At 37.7% G+C, this 15,402-nt stretch overlaps 1 protein-coding gene across 3 annotated transcripts in view; it reads right to left on the reverse strand.

Annotated features, from left to right (window-relative positions):
• Window positions 1-490: 490 nt before the first annotated feature.
• lats1 (large tumor suppressor kinase 1) overlaps window positions 491-15,402 on the reverse strand; it is a 67,710-nt gene continuing 52,798 nt past the window's right edge. For all 3 annotated transcript variants that reach the window (XM_028791261.2, XM_051925290.1, XM_028791260.2), the window contains exons 5-8: window positions 14,379-14,961; window positions 10,625-10,807; window positions 7,606-7,712; window positions 491-3,077 (exon numbers count right to left, since the gene is read on the reverse strand). In XM_028791261.2, coding sequence (XP_028647094.1) covers window positions 2,550-3,077; window positions 7,606-7,712; window positions 10,625-10,807; window positions 14,379-14,961 — 1,401 coding nt within the window. In that variant the 3' untranslated portion in view covers window positions 491-2,549. The remainder of the gene's footprint in view (window positions 3,078-7,605; window positions 7,713-10,624; window positions 10,808-14,378; window positions 14,962-15,402) is intronic.

Below are 15,402 nucleotides of genomic sequence, written 5' to 3' on the forward strand. Positions count from 1 at the left end.
GGCATGACTGTTTTCTCTCCCATTCCTCCTTCATGCATTTTTTTATTTTCTTGTCCCTTGACACAAAAAACACTTGCCTCTTTGTTTGCTGTACTAGTACAAGTACAAACTTTCCTTTTGCTTTCAATGTAGCAACATGATATTCCATTTTCTATCTCCTTATCTTGGAATACTATCTTTATGAATATCATTCTGTCCTCCAGGAAATCCAATAATCAGCCACTGACAGTGGCAGTTCAAACCTATCAAATCCTTTTCTTTTTCTGTCTGCTGGTGGACTGCTGCACTCTTTGGTTTGTCTTGCAGGTTACTTATAACCATCTTTTCTCCCTCTGTATAATCCTGTTCCTCACTTGTTATCCCTTAATCATGTAAATCCTGTTTATGGTTTTCATTTATTAGCTTCAATAAAAATGAAATTAATCAAAAAAAAAGCAGGCATGAATTCTGCATATCTGGAAAGTTGCCAAATAGACCAACTGAGAACAGATTCCTTTAAATGATTTATTATTCCCCTCACCAACTGAAAATTACATTAAGAACTGAGAACATGAGAAAATAATTTTTGTAATTTCACTCAACACTCCAGAACACCTCTGTTTCTGTTCAGGAATAGATACAGAATGCTTTAAAGACAAATGAAACATTAGCAGTCTTCTCAGGGATGCTGTCAAAACAGCACATTATGCATCAGGTCACAGCTTGATCTTCACTGGAAGAATAACTGGCTGTAATTTGTAAAACCATCTTCATATAAATAAAATACCTTTTGGGAGGTTCAAGCACTTGAAAAATGTAACACTGCCAAGGCTGGGAAAAAAGCATTGGCTTTTAAAACTTTGGCTGCACTAGACTATGATCACCAATGATGTTGAAAGGCACCAATTGTGTGGATTTAATCATAAAGGTTGTGGCTATGAATCAAATACTCTAAGGTTAGAAGGCACCCAAGTCTTCTCTCACAGTTTTATGCTACCACCAGAACTATTAGCAGCATTTTCATCGATTGAAATACAAATTAAAAAGCATTCCATGAACTGTGTTTATCTCTCAGTAATAAACCACACTTATAATCTACTCCAATGAAGCGGGAAAAAGAAAACAAACAAAACTAAAACACCAATGAAATGCATACATACACACACTCACGCCAAAATACACATAAGCAGAGGGCCTGCCCTAAGACAGCATGTCAAGAAACCAACATGAATAAGTGTTACAAATATTTACATCAAGTTTTTACAGCATAATTTAAAAAATTGATATGTATAAATAAGAAAAAAAAAAAGATACGTATGAACAGCTAGTGAAGATGTGCATGAAGAAAGCACCAGTCAGAAGCAAAAATTAAGTTAAAAGACTGATTGATGGTGTAATTTTTGGTTATGCTGGGATAAATATGTGAGAAATCTGTTTGCACCCCTTTCCATGGCTCAAACATAGAAATTAGAGGTTTTCAAATTATCTGAAAAAGAATGGTAAAATAGAGTGGAATTATTTACGGCATGTCTGAAGCTTAATGTTTACAGTGTAAAAAGGGCATGGGAGAGCCCAGGGAAACTGCCTGTTCTTTTTAAAAAAATAGCTTATTTAGCAGCAGTTCTAAAAAAAAAAAATGAAAAATTGCTTTTCTAAATTACTTAAAATAAATAATATTAGAAAGTAGAAAATGATAATTAACATGCAAGTTCTTTACACTGTTTTCAACAGAACTGCTGAAGAGGATGAATGAAATTCAGACAAATCCATGAAGAGACAGCAGGAAGCAGCATGGTAACTAAAATCTGCATGTACACATTACAATGACATAATTTCAACATGATCTATCAAATATGGGAGCATTTCCAATTTTCCCAGCACTTATATTTGGTAGAATGTTAAACTGAAAGGCACTGAGATATACAAGTTTTTTAAAGTTTTTTTTAAAGGCATTACATATTTACAAATACTTGTTTCTACTACATACTGCTTTTTTCCTCCCCAAAGATACCTGAAAATGCAGAAATCATTTACAAATATATTTTGAATACATTTATAATTTGGAGTGGGTCCTAATAAACAAGGAAGTAATGATGTACAAGTTTACTAAATTCATCAATTTTTACGGATAAATAAATAAAATCCAATTGAAAATGTTTTAATTAACTGTATTATCAGGGACCTTTATATCAATAATTCTTGAAAAAATAAAAACCAGCAAATATGAAGCGCAAAAGCACCCTGTAAAAGGGGAGTGGGGGCAGATACACAAAGCAGAAACTATGGCCCAAAAAAAAAAAAAAGTACCTACACCATCTACTCTGCTTTGGTAAATACTATTTTTAAGATTTGTCTTAAAAATTAAAACAGACTAGTGCTTTTGATATTTTAACATCGTACCCCAGAACATCTAAATAAAGCAACAACTTCAGAAGCACTCCAAGGCCACTATGTGATGCAATTTTCGTAGAGCCATTTACATCACCAGGATATTAGCTCGACTTATACCCATGAGAACAAATTGCAGGTACTTACTACCTAAAAGGAATCCTCACTGAACCACCACAAATTCATACATATACTAAATCACGGCTTTGACCAGCCTGACTGGATAATTCCTCCTCTCCTTGTACCAGAAGGGACTCAGTGTCTTGGTCATTAGAATCACAACCATCATATTTGATAGGTTTAGGATAACTATATGGGTATCCATTGTCATCAAAGAAACGTCGAAAAGTAAATTCATAGAAGGCATGTTCTGGATGCTTGCCATTTTTGTACCAGCCATTAAGAGTATCATTCAGATTCTCTTCAGCATCATCATCACTGCTCCATAGCTTGTGAGGATCCACTGGGTCAAAGTTGGAAGTGTCAGTAGAATGTGTAATTTTAGGAATATAAGGTGCAGGGTGATGCTGCTGCCGCAAGTCTACAGAAAAATCGATGGTTTTAAAGAAGGGGTGAGCCTTAATCTCATCAGCACCATTTTTCCCCAGCCGATCCTCTGGGCCTCGGCATAGCTTGATGATAAGGTCAGATGCTTCTGGACTCAGCTTTGCTTGAGGGTGTATATGTAGGGTTGTTTGCCAATTGATGACCTATAAAGTAAAGAAGAATGTTTTAAGCACTATAGAGCTAAAAAGTACACACTTAAGTATATTAAAGCAAGACAGAAACTAAAAAATAGCTATAGTAATTTATGAAAAGCGAGACAGAATAAAACCTTATTACACTACTGTATGTGAGAAGAGGAGATTTGTCAAGTGCAAGCTATATATTTAACATACACAGACAACAGTACACATTTGACTTTTTTCAAAACACTGTCTACCTCATATCACAGCACTAAGGAAACTAGTTCCAGTGTGAAGAAAAACTAAACCTTAATTTCAAGCAAATGATAACTTATAACAAGTGGCATTTTTGCTATGTGGGTGCAATTCGGAGAGAATAAAACAGAAAAAAAAACAAAACAAACAAAAAAAGACACTAACCTTTACAAGTACCATAAATGTACACCGGGTGTTACAGACTCAAATCAAATGTATGTTTTTATTCTATAATAGTAACAATAAGAGTAGCTCACTACTCAAAATGGTAAATGTAGGAAAGACCGGGAATCAAGCCTGCAATCTCTTGATTATGAGACAGCAGTACTTACCTCTGCACCACCCAAGCAGTCGTGTCAGCGTCATACCCTAACCCAATTTCTTTTTCTTCTGTTATATTCTTGAATAAAAGTGCACTTGTTTCGTTATACTTGTACCTTTTGTGAAAGTGTTTATTTGCTATTTGGAGTTCAGTCATGTCAACATTGTGTCATTAGTACTATAAAATGCAAAACGTTTCTTTTTTAGTTATATGTTCAACTTTTCTTGCCTCGCTTTTCCTGCCATCCTACATTTACCTAGATCATTGTAGACATGGAACACACATGAAATGTATGTATTCCAAATAACGAGATATTATTCACCCTCTACAATTCCAGGCCCCTCACACCCACATAAACAAAACTTGAGCTGGGAGAACTTCAGCTGCGTCAGTGGGGGATGGGATAGCAGGCTACTTGCTGCTTGTGTGAACATATGTAAAACAAAGATGCTGATGAGGAGGTATGAGGGAATTTAAGGTGGCCCGGGATTACGCCTTTTTACGTAGGCTTCAGGGATTCTAGTGTCAAAAGGACTGTGTTTTTTAAGACCCAAGGAAGAACTGAAAACTTCAAGCTGTACTTGTGAATGGCATGCCCGGAACTCTTCTGAGTCAAACATGCTGCCCAAACAACCTGGAAACATACTAGCAGCATGACTCACAAAGAAAACTTCACATACTCCAAACAGAAATACTTTTTCTAGAAAGAAATTGCATCAAGTGTACTAAATATTACTACTTATATTTTTAGTGAGAAGTCAAGCAAAATGACCTTTTATTGGCTAACTAAAAGGTGTCGTTTTGCTTGACTTCTCATTACATTCATAATGGCTAACATGGTACAACACCCTAGCACTACTTATATTTTTAAAACGCATTATCATTTGCTGGGAGATGGTGGGTTGTGCAGAGACATCACTGCTTATAATTGGCCTCCATCTGTGCTCCTTTGTTCCTACTATATAACTCTCTCCAAACTGGTAAGAACTTGTAACACTTTAGTGGAGGCATCTGAAGGTCTCTTTATATTGTGTGTTGCATTACTCTGAATAGGCAAGTCTAAACTAAACAGGCTTAACTTTAAAGCAAATACACATTACTTCAGCTTACATCTGATAGTACCCCAACTGTCCCTAGTTGGAGCCTTTCACCCATGTCACTATTTTTTGTTAGCTTCCTGTTCCTCCTCCTGATGCATTGTAAAATGTACTTGATTTCTTAATCAAGTGCTGCGGGGTGTTAGGTGTTCCCCACTGGAGTGCAATCGTGATGATATACATACATTAGATCAAAGATCATTCTCCTTGGAGTTTCACCAGGGATTATATTTGTACATTTGATCAGACAGAGTTTTTCTGGGGAGTGGGTTGATTTGCCCTTAAAAGTCAGTGCGTGAGATGCTGGTATGCAACCATTTAATACAGGTACGCCTCAGGGAAAAAACTGAATAGTGTCAGTACTCCATACCAAGTGTAAACCGGCCCGCTTCATGCCCTGGGCATTAACTATTTTCCCAAAGAACAAGAGGATACACTTCTCTGATTCTCTATCACAATAAAGGCCAGTGAGCCCTTCAGGTTCAGCACCTCAAGAACAAACATGCCAAAAGAACTCTTGAGATCTCTTGAGAAATTGTAATACTGTACTATAATTCTCTTTCCCTGAATTTGAACATTCAAGGTGTCTGACTTAAAGGCCTAATAAACATTTTGGCAGAAAAATTTGCACTTTTACTAATCATGAATGAAATCAAAACAAAAGAACCTAACTTTCTTTCTGTGAGCTGCACTCAAGAAGCCTTACACTAGGAACAGGCATATACAGTGCATATTCACAGCGCATCACTTTTTCCACATTTTGTTATGTTACAGCCTTATTCCAAAATGGATTAAATTTATTTTTTTCCTCAGAATTCTACACACAACACCCCATAATGACAATGTGATAAAAGTTTACTTGAGGTTTTTGCAAATTTATTAAAAATAAAAAAACGGAGAAATCCCATGTACATAAGTATTCACAGCCTTTGCTCAATATTTTGTCGATGCATCTTTGGCAGCAATTACAGCCTCAAGTCTTTTTGAATATGATGCCACAAGCTTGGCACACCGATCCTTGGCCAGTTTTGCCCATTCCTCTTTGCAGCACCTCTCAAGCTCCATCAGGTTGGATGAGAAGTGTCGGTGCACAGCCATTTTAGGATCTCTCCAAAGATGTTCAATCGGATTCAAGTCTGGGCTCTGGCTGGGCCACTCAAGGACATTCACAGAGTTGTTCTGAAGCCACTCCTTTGATATCTTGGCTGTGTGCTTAGGGTTGTTGTCCTGCTGAAAGATGAACCGTCGCCCCAGTCTGAGGTCAAGAGCGCTCTGGAGCAGGTTTTCATCCAGGATGTCTCTGTACATTACTGCAGTCATTTTTCCCTTTATCCTGACTAGTCTCCCAGTCCCTGCCACTGAAAAACACCCCCACAGCATGATGCTGCCACCACCATGCTTCACTGTAGGGATGGTATTGGCCTGGTGATGAGTGGTGCCTGGTTTCCTCCAAACATGATGCCTGGCATTCACACCAAACAGTTCAATCTTTGTCTCATCAGACCAGAGAATTTTCTTTCTCATGGTCTGAGAGTCCTTCAGGTGCCTTTTGGCAAACTCCAGGCGGGCTGCCATGTGCCTTTTACTAAGGAGTGGCTTCTGTCTGGCCACTCTACCATACACACCTGATTGGTGGAATGCTGCAGAGATGGTTGTCCTTCTAGAAGGTTCTACTCTCTCCACAGAGGACCTCTGGAGCTCTGACAGAGTGACCATCGGGTTCTTGGTCACCTCCCTGACTAAGGCTCTTCTCCCCCGATCGCTCAGTTTAGATGGCCAGCCAGCTCTAGGAAGAGTCCTGGTGGTTTTGAACTTCTTCCACTTACGGATGATGGAGGCCACTGTGCTCATTGGGACCTTCAAAGCAGCAGAAATTTTTCTGTAACCTTCCCCAGATTTGTACCTCGAGACAATCCTGTCTCGGAGGTCTACAGACAATTCCTTTGACTTCATGCTTGGTTTGTGCTCTGACATGAACTGCCAACTGTGGGACCTTATATAGACAGGTGTGTGCCTTTCCAAATCACGTCCAATCAACTGAATTTACCACAGGTGGACTCCAATTAAGCTGCAGAAACATCTCAAGGATGATCAGGGGAAACAGAATGCACCTGACCTCAATTTTGAGCTTCATGGCAAAGGCTGTGAATACTTATGTACATGTGCTTTCTCAATTTTTTTTATTTTTAATAAATTTGCAAAAATCAAAAGTAAACGTTTTTCACGTTGTCATTATGGGGAGTTAGTTGTGTGTAGAATTCTAAGGAAAAAAATTAATTTAATCCATTTTGGAATAAGGCTGTAACATAACAAAATGTGGAAAAAATGATGCACTGTGAATACTTTCCGGATGCACTGTACATCAAACTGAAGTCAAACACACATCAAAGTCTCTTCGTTTACCCCTTTACATTTTATCAGACACTTTCATTGACAGCACACTAAGATTTCATTTCATCAAGATTTTATCAAGATTTAATACCTCACTCTTATTACAAGTTACTTATTTTGGGGGTAGGTTTTAATTTGTAGTTGAGGAACAAACTCCAAAAATAACCAATCAATGTCGTCAACAAAAAGATGAAAAGATTTATTTTTTGTTTGTAATTGTTTAATCTGATTCTATTACTATGATTTAGATGGTCAAATTAATTTTTAGATTATTTAAAGCAGGAAAATTGAAAATTATAAAAGTGATCACAAATTTCTTCCTGATTTCTCCTCATGTTGTTTTCCACACAACTTATGGAAAAAAAAAAACATGGCACTTTCTTGCCCTATAAAAGGAAAATCTTGCTAATGTTACAGTATATTACTGTTGTCATTTGCATTGTGAATCATTTTAAATTTTAAGGGTGTGATTTGTTTTACTTCTTACCTTTAGTTGTGTATCTAGTGGAGTTGTAGCCAGGAATGGAGGTTGGCCAAGTAACATTTCATAAAGAATTACACCCACACTCCACCAGTCGCATAACTGAGTATAACCTGAACAAAGGAAAACAATACAATTTAAAAATAAATCAACACATAAGCATTCTTCAGTATTCAGTAATTTATATGTAAAATTGGAAAAATACCCATGGTAAATATCACATTTGCATGTTTTCCTATTTTAAATATTTTTACAACCAAACAAGACAAAAAACATCAATTTAATTTTTAATCTCAAGCAGGATATTGTGGAAACACAACTAACACAGAAAGTAATGGTAAAAGCAACAGACAAGAAGTGCAAAGGGATACAATAAAAGGATGGACACATGAAATACGCTTTTCTTTGGTGTTGCAGTTGTAATATTTAAATGTCTCATTATTTGAGGGTCCAGTGGTAAGAACATTCAAGGATGTACAAGTGAGAAAGGGAAATAAGTAAAATTAATCATACAAAAGAAACAGGGTGTGGAAGATTCCTTTCTTAGAAATGAGCAAAGAATACAAAGTTGATCATTTGAAGATTAATACAAAGTAGACTTTTTTTCATTACATAATAACAGATAAGAAATGGGGATGTGAGAAGAGGACACACGTTGATTAAATGGCAGAGCAAAATGTTCAACAAAAATAGCAATGAGGGGAATGTGGAAAATTAAATGCAGGAGAAAGGATAATAAAGAAGGGAGATAAAAATAAAGAAAAATAATTAAATTAAAAATAGTAAGAATTACCATAGACAGTATTTTTGAAAAGACTTGCATATTGAAATTTTACCCTACATAAAGTGGTGTCTGGAACTGTATTAAATGCTTTCAAAAGCATAGTAATAGTAGTCTTCCATTTCTATAGATATACAGGAAATAAGTCTGATGTAGTTACATGTAATTTTAAAATTGCCTTTACTTTTTGATTTACCTTTGTATTTTGGTCCTAATAGAGTAATAATCTAAAACATTAAAAATGCCACTAAGTATTACAGTTTAATTATGCAGTATACGTCAATGTATTATTCAATTTTATTTGACTTAAGAAGTACTTGAAACTGTATCTCTATAGTCACATTTTGTCAGCCTACTACACTAATAAGACCTTTCCAATTTAATTTTACAAACTTCAGTTCTTAAAAACAAGTCAAGTTAAGTTCGGTAGCATACACTGGCACAGTGCGTTGCCACACCCGCTACATGACGAAACAGCTTGGGATCCTGGTTGGCAACCCCCCAGGCAGACACACGGTCCAGTCCCACCCTCTGGAAATGACCCTCCATCTGCCGCAGCCAGGTGTTATGTGGGCGACCCTTGGCCTGCTCTAGCCACTCGGGCCCCCAACAATGAGGATCTTACGAGCTGGATCACTCTTGTGGAAACACGCCACATAGCCGTAGTGCCGTAACTGACATTCTCTCACAATGCAGGTAATGTGCCTCACTCGGGACTACATTTCAACACAAAGTCAAACCAACGGTACCAAAGGATTTTCCGGAGACATAGTACCAAAGGAATCCACTCTTCCTCTCAGGTCACTGGAAAGCGTCCATGTCTCACAACCATATAGCAAGACAGGAAGCACCAGGACTCTAAAGACTTGAACCGTTGTGCTTTTGCATAGATATCGGGAGCACCACACACCCCTTTCCAGCGACCTCGTAACCACCCCATGCTCTCCCAATCTGTCTACTGACTTCATAGGAAGAGTCTCAAGAGACATGAATGTCACTGCCAAGGTAAGCAAACCTTTCGACAAGGTCGGCACTCTCTCCGCAGACAGACACACTGCTGATGGCTGTGCCCAAGAGGTCATTTAAGGCCTGGATCTTGGTTTTTATCCAGGACACTCGCAAGCCCAGACACTCAGACTCCTTGCTCAGTCTCTCGAGCGCCCCAATCAGAGCCTCCATTGACTCTGTGAAGATCACAGCATCATCATCGAAGTCAAGATCCGTGAATTTTTCTTCACCAACAGCTGCTCCACAGCCGCTGGACCCCATGACCTTGCCCAACACCCAGTCCATACAAGCACTGAACAGAGTAGGAGCAAGAACACACCCCTGACAAACCCCAGAATCAACTGGGAAAAACACAGAGGTTCTGCCTCCACTCTGCACAGAACTTACAGTACCCAGTGTATTGGCCGGCCATGACATCCAGCAATCTCGAGGGGATCCCGCAAACCCTCAGGATGTCCCACAGGGCAGCTCAATCAACTGAGTCAAACACTTTACGAAAATTGACAAAGGCTGCAAAGAAACCTTTTCTATTTTCTTATATTTTAAGAAAGAGTCATTCATTATTTTAATAGCTAGCAAAGGATTTATGAAGAGAAGAAACAAAACACCTGTAAGGATTATTTGAAGAACTGTCTGAATGGAAACTGGTAGGGTATCTTCAGTTTGCATGTTCTAAAATAATGGTGCTCTCATGATTTATCTTTGAACTTCAGGAGATCTATGCAGAATGCAGGGTGGCAGGTTAAGCAAACCAGACTCCAAGTTATGCATAAATCTTTTGTTTAGATGGGAATCTGTAGAGATTCCCTTTTGGTATCTATGCTAAAAGCAGGCATTGCAAATAACAAAACAGAATGTGTAATACAAGTAAAAAAATAAACCTGATCATTCAAGCCTCAAAGGATAAAACTGAAGAACTGGGCTACAAAATATTCATAAAAGTCAAGAGAAAATTTCAATATTATCCGACCATGACAAAATACCAAGAACTCCCTAGAAAACACACTTTAAACTCCTGGCACCTGTCAAAGACTTCTTTGCAAACAACTCTTAATATAACTGTATGTTTTAAATGTTAAAACAATTTTTCATTCTTCTGTTTGTCATCTCTACTACAAAGTAAAGTAAGCTTTGCATAATATCAGTACTTACTAACTGATAAAATGCACCCATTTCGTTGCATTTTTTCCAACCCATTATGATTTAAAATAATTTTACTATGTTAAAATAGGTTACCAGTTCTCAGGAGAACTTCTGGAGCAATGTAATTTGGGGTCCCAACAAGAGAGTGAGCAAGGCAACGTTGGTGCTGTCTCGCTGCACGCCTCTCTAATGGTTTCAGTCTGTCCCCACAGCGGCAATTTGATGAGTTCTCCCATTCTTTACTGAAGTCCATGCTATCTTGACGCACGTGGTCACCTATGGGTTAAATATATTTAAAAAAAGTCAGTTATTTCCTATGATGTCTTAGACAGCATTGACAAGTCAATAAAAACAAAAAAGACAATATACATTGTTTTTGGTATTACAAGAATTAGGAAAAGAAATCATATTTTTACATTAGAACCATTTTTTAGAGCAAGAATCAGGGTGAAAATTATAATTAATTTTGGGTGGTACGGCCAAAAATCCACATCACAGGTACAATTAAAAATGTTTGACAGATTCAGAAGATATTGGTATAATGTATTTGTATAGTTTTTCTGACAGTTTTCAGAGTGCACATAGGAACACGTCTTATATGACAAAAAGGTTATTAACACTCTGCTACTCAAATGGATTAACCACTCAGGCTTGAACATTTTGTTCATCACTCATGCCACCAGCACACAGGTCCAGACATTGCTCTTTTCTTCCCGTTTCAAATCTACCAGCCAATGCACAGCCATGGGAGCCAAAGCCAGCACCAACTCACCGATCAGGTCAAACCACATACCTGTAGCACACTGGGCAATACAGTGGAACCTCGGTTCACGACCATAATTCGTTCCAAAACTCTGGTCGTAAACCGATTTGGTCGTGAACCGAAGCAATTTCCCCCATAGGATTGTATGTAAATACAATTAATCCGTTCCAGACCATACGAACAGTATGTAAATATATATATATTTTTTTAAGTTTTTAAGCACAAATATAGTTAATTAAACCATAGAATGCACAGTGTAATAGTAAACTAAATGTAAAAACATTGAACAACACTGAGAAAACCTTGAACAACAGAGAAAACTAACACTGCAATAGTTTGTGCTATAGCGCTACCAGCCGCTGGCTAAAAACACTTTTTTTTTTTAATGAGTTTTAAGCACAGGGAAAAAAATGAACATTTCATTTGAAAAAATCCGCAATTTAATAAACCACCAAGAAAAGTAACATTGCAACAATGCACGCTATGAACCGATCGCTGGAAACAGAAGTGAAAACAAAATCAAGTCCAGTGCATTCTTTAACTGCCTTCCTACCTTAATGCGTCCAGCTCTCTCTCTCGGCTGCCTGTGTGTGTGCACGGCTCTCTCTCTCTCGTGCTGTCTCTCTCTCCCGCTGCCTGTGTGTCTGCTCTCTCGGGCTGCCTCTGTGTGTGTGTGTGTGTGTGTGTGTGTGTGTGTGTGTGGTGCTCTCTCTCTCTTGCTCGCTCGCTCGCTGCACAGGAAATGCACAGGGAGAGACTGAACATGTACAAACCGAAAGGGAAACTGGCTTGTTCGTATGCCAAGTGTGTGGTCGTGAACCGAGGCAAAAGCTTGGTGAACTTTTTGGTCGTAAACCGAGGTGTACGTGTACCGAGACGTTCGTGAACCGAGGTTCCACTGTACTCTTAAAGGGGTCAACTCATTTATTACACAGAGCTCACATACAAGTCCATACAAAAAAAAAACATCACCAATAAGACACAAATACACTAACAGAAAAATCATATGTTGTTTCTTTTTGCATGCACATGTTTTCAGACTGAAAGTTTTATACTTCAAAATTGTTTGCAAATTTTTTACTAATTTAGCATAGTGGTAAGATGGTTGTTAGAAATCCATACTTCAAATCAACTTATCGCCCACTCTACTTCTAATTATATAGTTATAGTACAGTGCAAGTACTGTAGGAACTATGGCTTAAATGTGAAATTTTTGAAACAAAAACTCTTTAAGAAAATTAAAATATGTGAGATGCACAATTATTTTATAATCAATCAATTTTTACTTTATCCACTGAAAGGTAAATGAGACAAATAAGTAGTTAAACAAAATCATGCACACTAATCATAATTTGGTTTTGCTCTAATACTAATCAGAAAATTGGTTTCTGATGAAAATAGCAGAAATCATTTTATTTTTTTTTTAGTTTTCATTTTCAAATCTAAACTATGTATAGAGTCAACTCTGCTCTGAAGGTACGCATGAGAAGACTTATTTTAACATTTTGTTGCTTAACTTAAAAGGTGCATTTTAGAGGCAGCACTAGACTTGTACCTACTAAGAAAATTGGAGTGCTTCTTATGCCTAAAAAACCCAAATGTGATTTTATACATCAAATGGATTGAAATACAAAAGTCAGTGTAATAAAAAGCAAATTTTAGCAGTAAGTACATTTGCTTAAACTTAAATAGAATATTTTGAGTGATTTCCTTTGCTTGACCGATACTGATCTGATATGTCCTTTTTATATACTCCTTTTTCTTACATTATGCATGAAAACATTTTTTTCTCAGCCACCACTACAAACTATATGGTCACCTGTCAACTGAAAACCAGTAAATGCACCTCACAAAGTATAAAGGAATTTGGGATAAATGCACATGTAGATACATATGACTTGCTCAGGGTGCACCAAACTTGAACTTAAAGCTCCAATGACCTCCGTGCCTAAATGTCTGAAAACCTTTTGCATCTCAACATATGTAAAACTGAATTAATTCTTGGGGCATCACCCGGACTTTTCAAGAAGTAAAGGCTTTTCTTGCATATTTTAAGAACCTTCTGCAATCTGTCAGTGCTGCATTTACTATATTTACTGTTCTGATGCTGCTACAAGAGTACAGAGTAATGGGGATTGTGGAAGAGAAAGGTGATAAAGAGAGTGCAGGCAGGGTGGAATGGGTGGAGAAGAGTGTCAGGAATGATTTGTGACAGACAGATATCAGCAAGAGTGAAAGGGAAGGTCTACAGGACGTTAGTAAAACCAGCTATGTTATATGGGTTGAAGACAGTGGCACTGACCAGAAAGCAGGAGACAGAGCTGGAGGCAGCAGAGTTAAAGATGTTAAGATTTGCATTGGGTGTGACGAGGATGGATAGGATTAGAAATAAGTACATTAGAGTGTCGGCGCAAGTTGGACGGTTGGGAGACAAAGTCAGAGAGGCGGGATTACGTTGGTTTGGACATGTGCAGAGGAGAGATGCTGAGTATATTGGGAGAAGGATGCTAAGGATAGAGCTGCCAGGCAAGAGAAAAAGAGGAAGGCCTAAGCGAAGGTTTATGGATGTGGTGAGAGAGGACATGCAAGTGATGGGTGTAACATAACAAGATGCAGAGGACAGAAAGATATGGAAGAAGATGATCCGCTGTGGCGACCCCTAACGGGAGCAGCCGAAAGAAGAAGACGACTGTTCTGATGCTGCTAAATTACTACATCAAATCGTATACTGTAGCCTGGTTTGCTCCATAAAGTGCCTTGAATATCATCCATCCATCCATCCATTTCCCAACCCGTTGAATCCGAACACAGGGTCACGGGGGTCTGCTGGAGCCAATCCCAGCCAACACAGGGCACAAGGCAGGAAACAATCCCGGGCAGGGTGCCAACCCACCGCAGCTTGAATATCATGCATGTTGTTAATGTCACTATATAATAGAGATATAGTATTTAAAATACTGTATCCTAAAATCTACCAAATTAATTTTTGTACATTCAGTGATTATGTACATTTTAAAAACTGAAAATAGTGATATTAATTATTAATATTAAATTATGCAGAAAGTAAGTTTTTAGTTTCCTTACCACTTTGGTAGTACTTGGAATCATGTGTCCACCTAAATCCAGTGCAGAGGCCAAAGTCTGTGAGTTTGATATGCCCATCTCTGTCTATCAAAATGTTGTCTGGCTTGATATCACGGTGGATGAAGCCCATTTTGTGCACGCTCTCCACAGCACATGTGAGCTCGGCAATATAAAACTGTGCCAGTTCTTCTGGGAAAACTCCCTTTCGTATCAATAAGCTCATCATGTCCCCTCCCGGAATATAGTCCATGACAAAATACAAGTTATCTTTGTCTTGGAATGAATAGTACAGACGAACCACCCACTCATTGTCTGCCTCAGCAAGAATGTCGCGCTCAGCCTTTACATGTGCCACTTGGTTCCTAAGAAGGACATCTTTTTTACGCAAGGTCTTCATAGCATATAAAGCATTTGTATCCACCTTTCGGGCAAGGCACACCTCACCAAATGCGCCAATGCCAAGTGTTTTGATTTTAACAAACATGGATTTATCCATCTTGGCTCTCTTCAGACGAATATAATTTGATTCTTTCTGGCACAGCATCATACGCATCTGTTCCTGTGCTTCCTCCGACAGCCCCACCTGAAGAAAAAAGATAAGAAAAAAATATAGCTAAGACATGATTGTTTATATCTAAAGCATAAAATTAAATCTAGCATTTCATGTAAAGTTAGATGCAATTACACTAGATTTTGCAATCTTAAAAATCTACCTCCTTTATACAGACAAACTGACTCATTGTTACCATAAGATAAGACGTTATTAGGTTGAATTAGCAATGTAACTAATAAATATGTTTGGTTTATTTCTTTTTTTATTTTCAAAAAGTGTTGCATTACAAGAGAAGTGTTATTATATAAAAATCAAGCACCGCTATAGAAAAAAAAATCTCAGTCCAATCAGAAATCTAATCAATTCCATACATCTCAGAAAGAGTTAAGATTTGTTTAAAAAAAAAAAAAAAAAAAAAAACCTAACTAATGAGTATAAAGTAAAAACTTTTAAATCATATATTCTTCGATC

This window comes from Erpetoichthys calabaricus, chromosome 3, assembly GCF_900747795.2.
Source record: "Erpetoichthys calabaricus chromosome 3, fErpCal1.3, whole genome shotgun sequence".
NCBI lineage: Eukaryota > Metazoa > Chordata > Cladistia > Polypteriformes > Polypteridae > Erpetoichthys > Erpetoichthys calabaricus.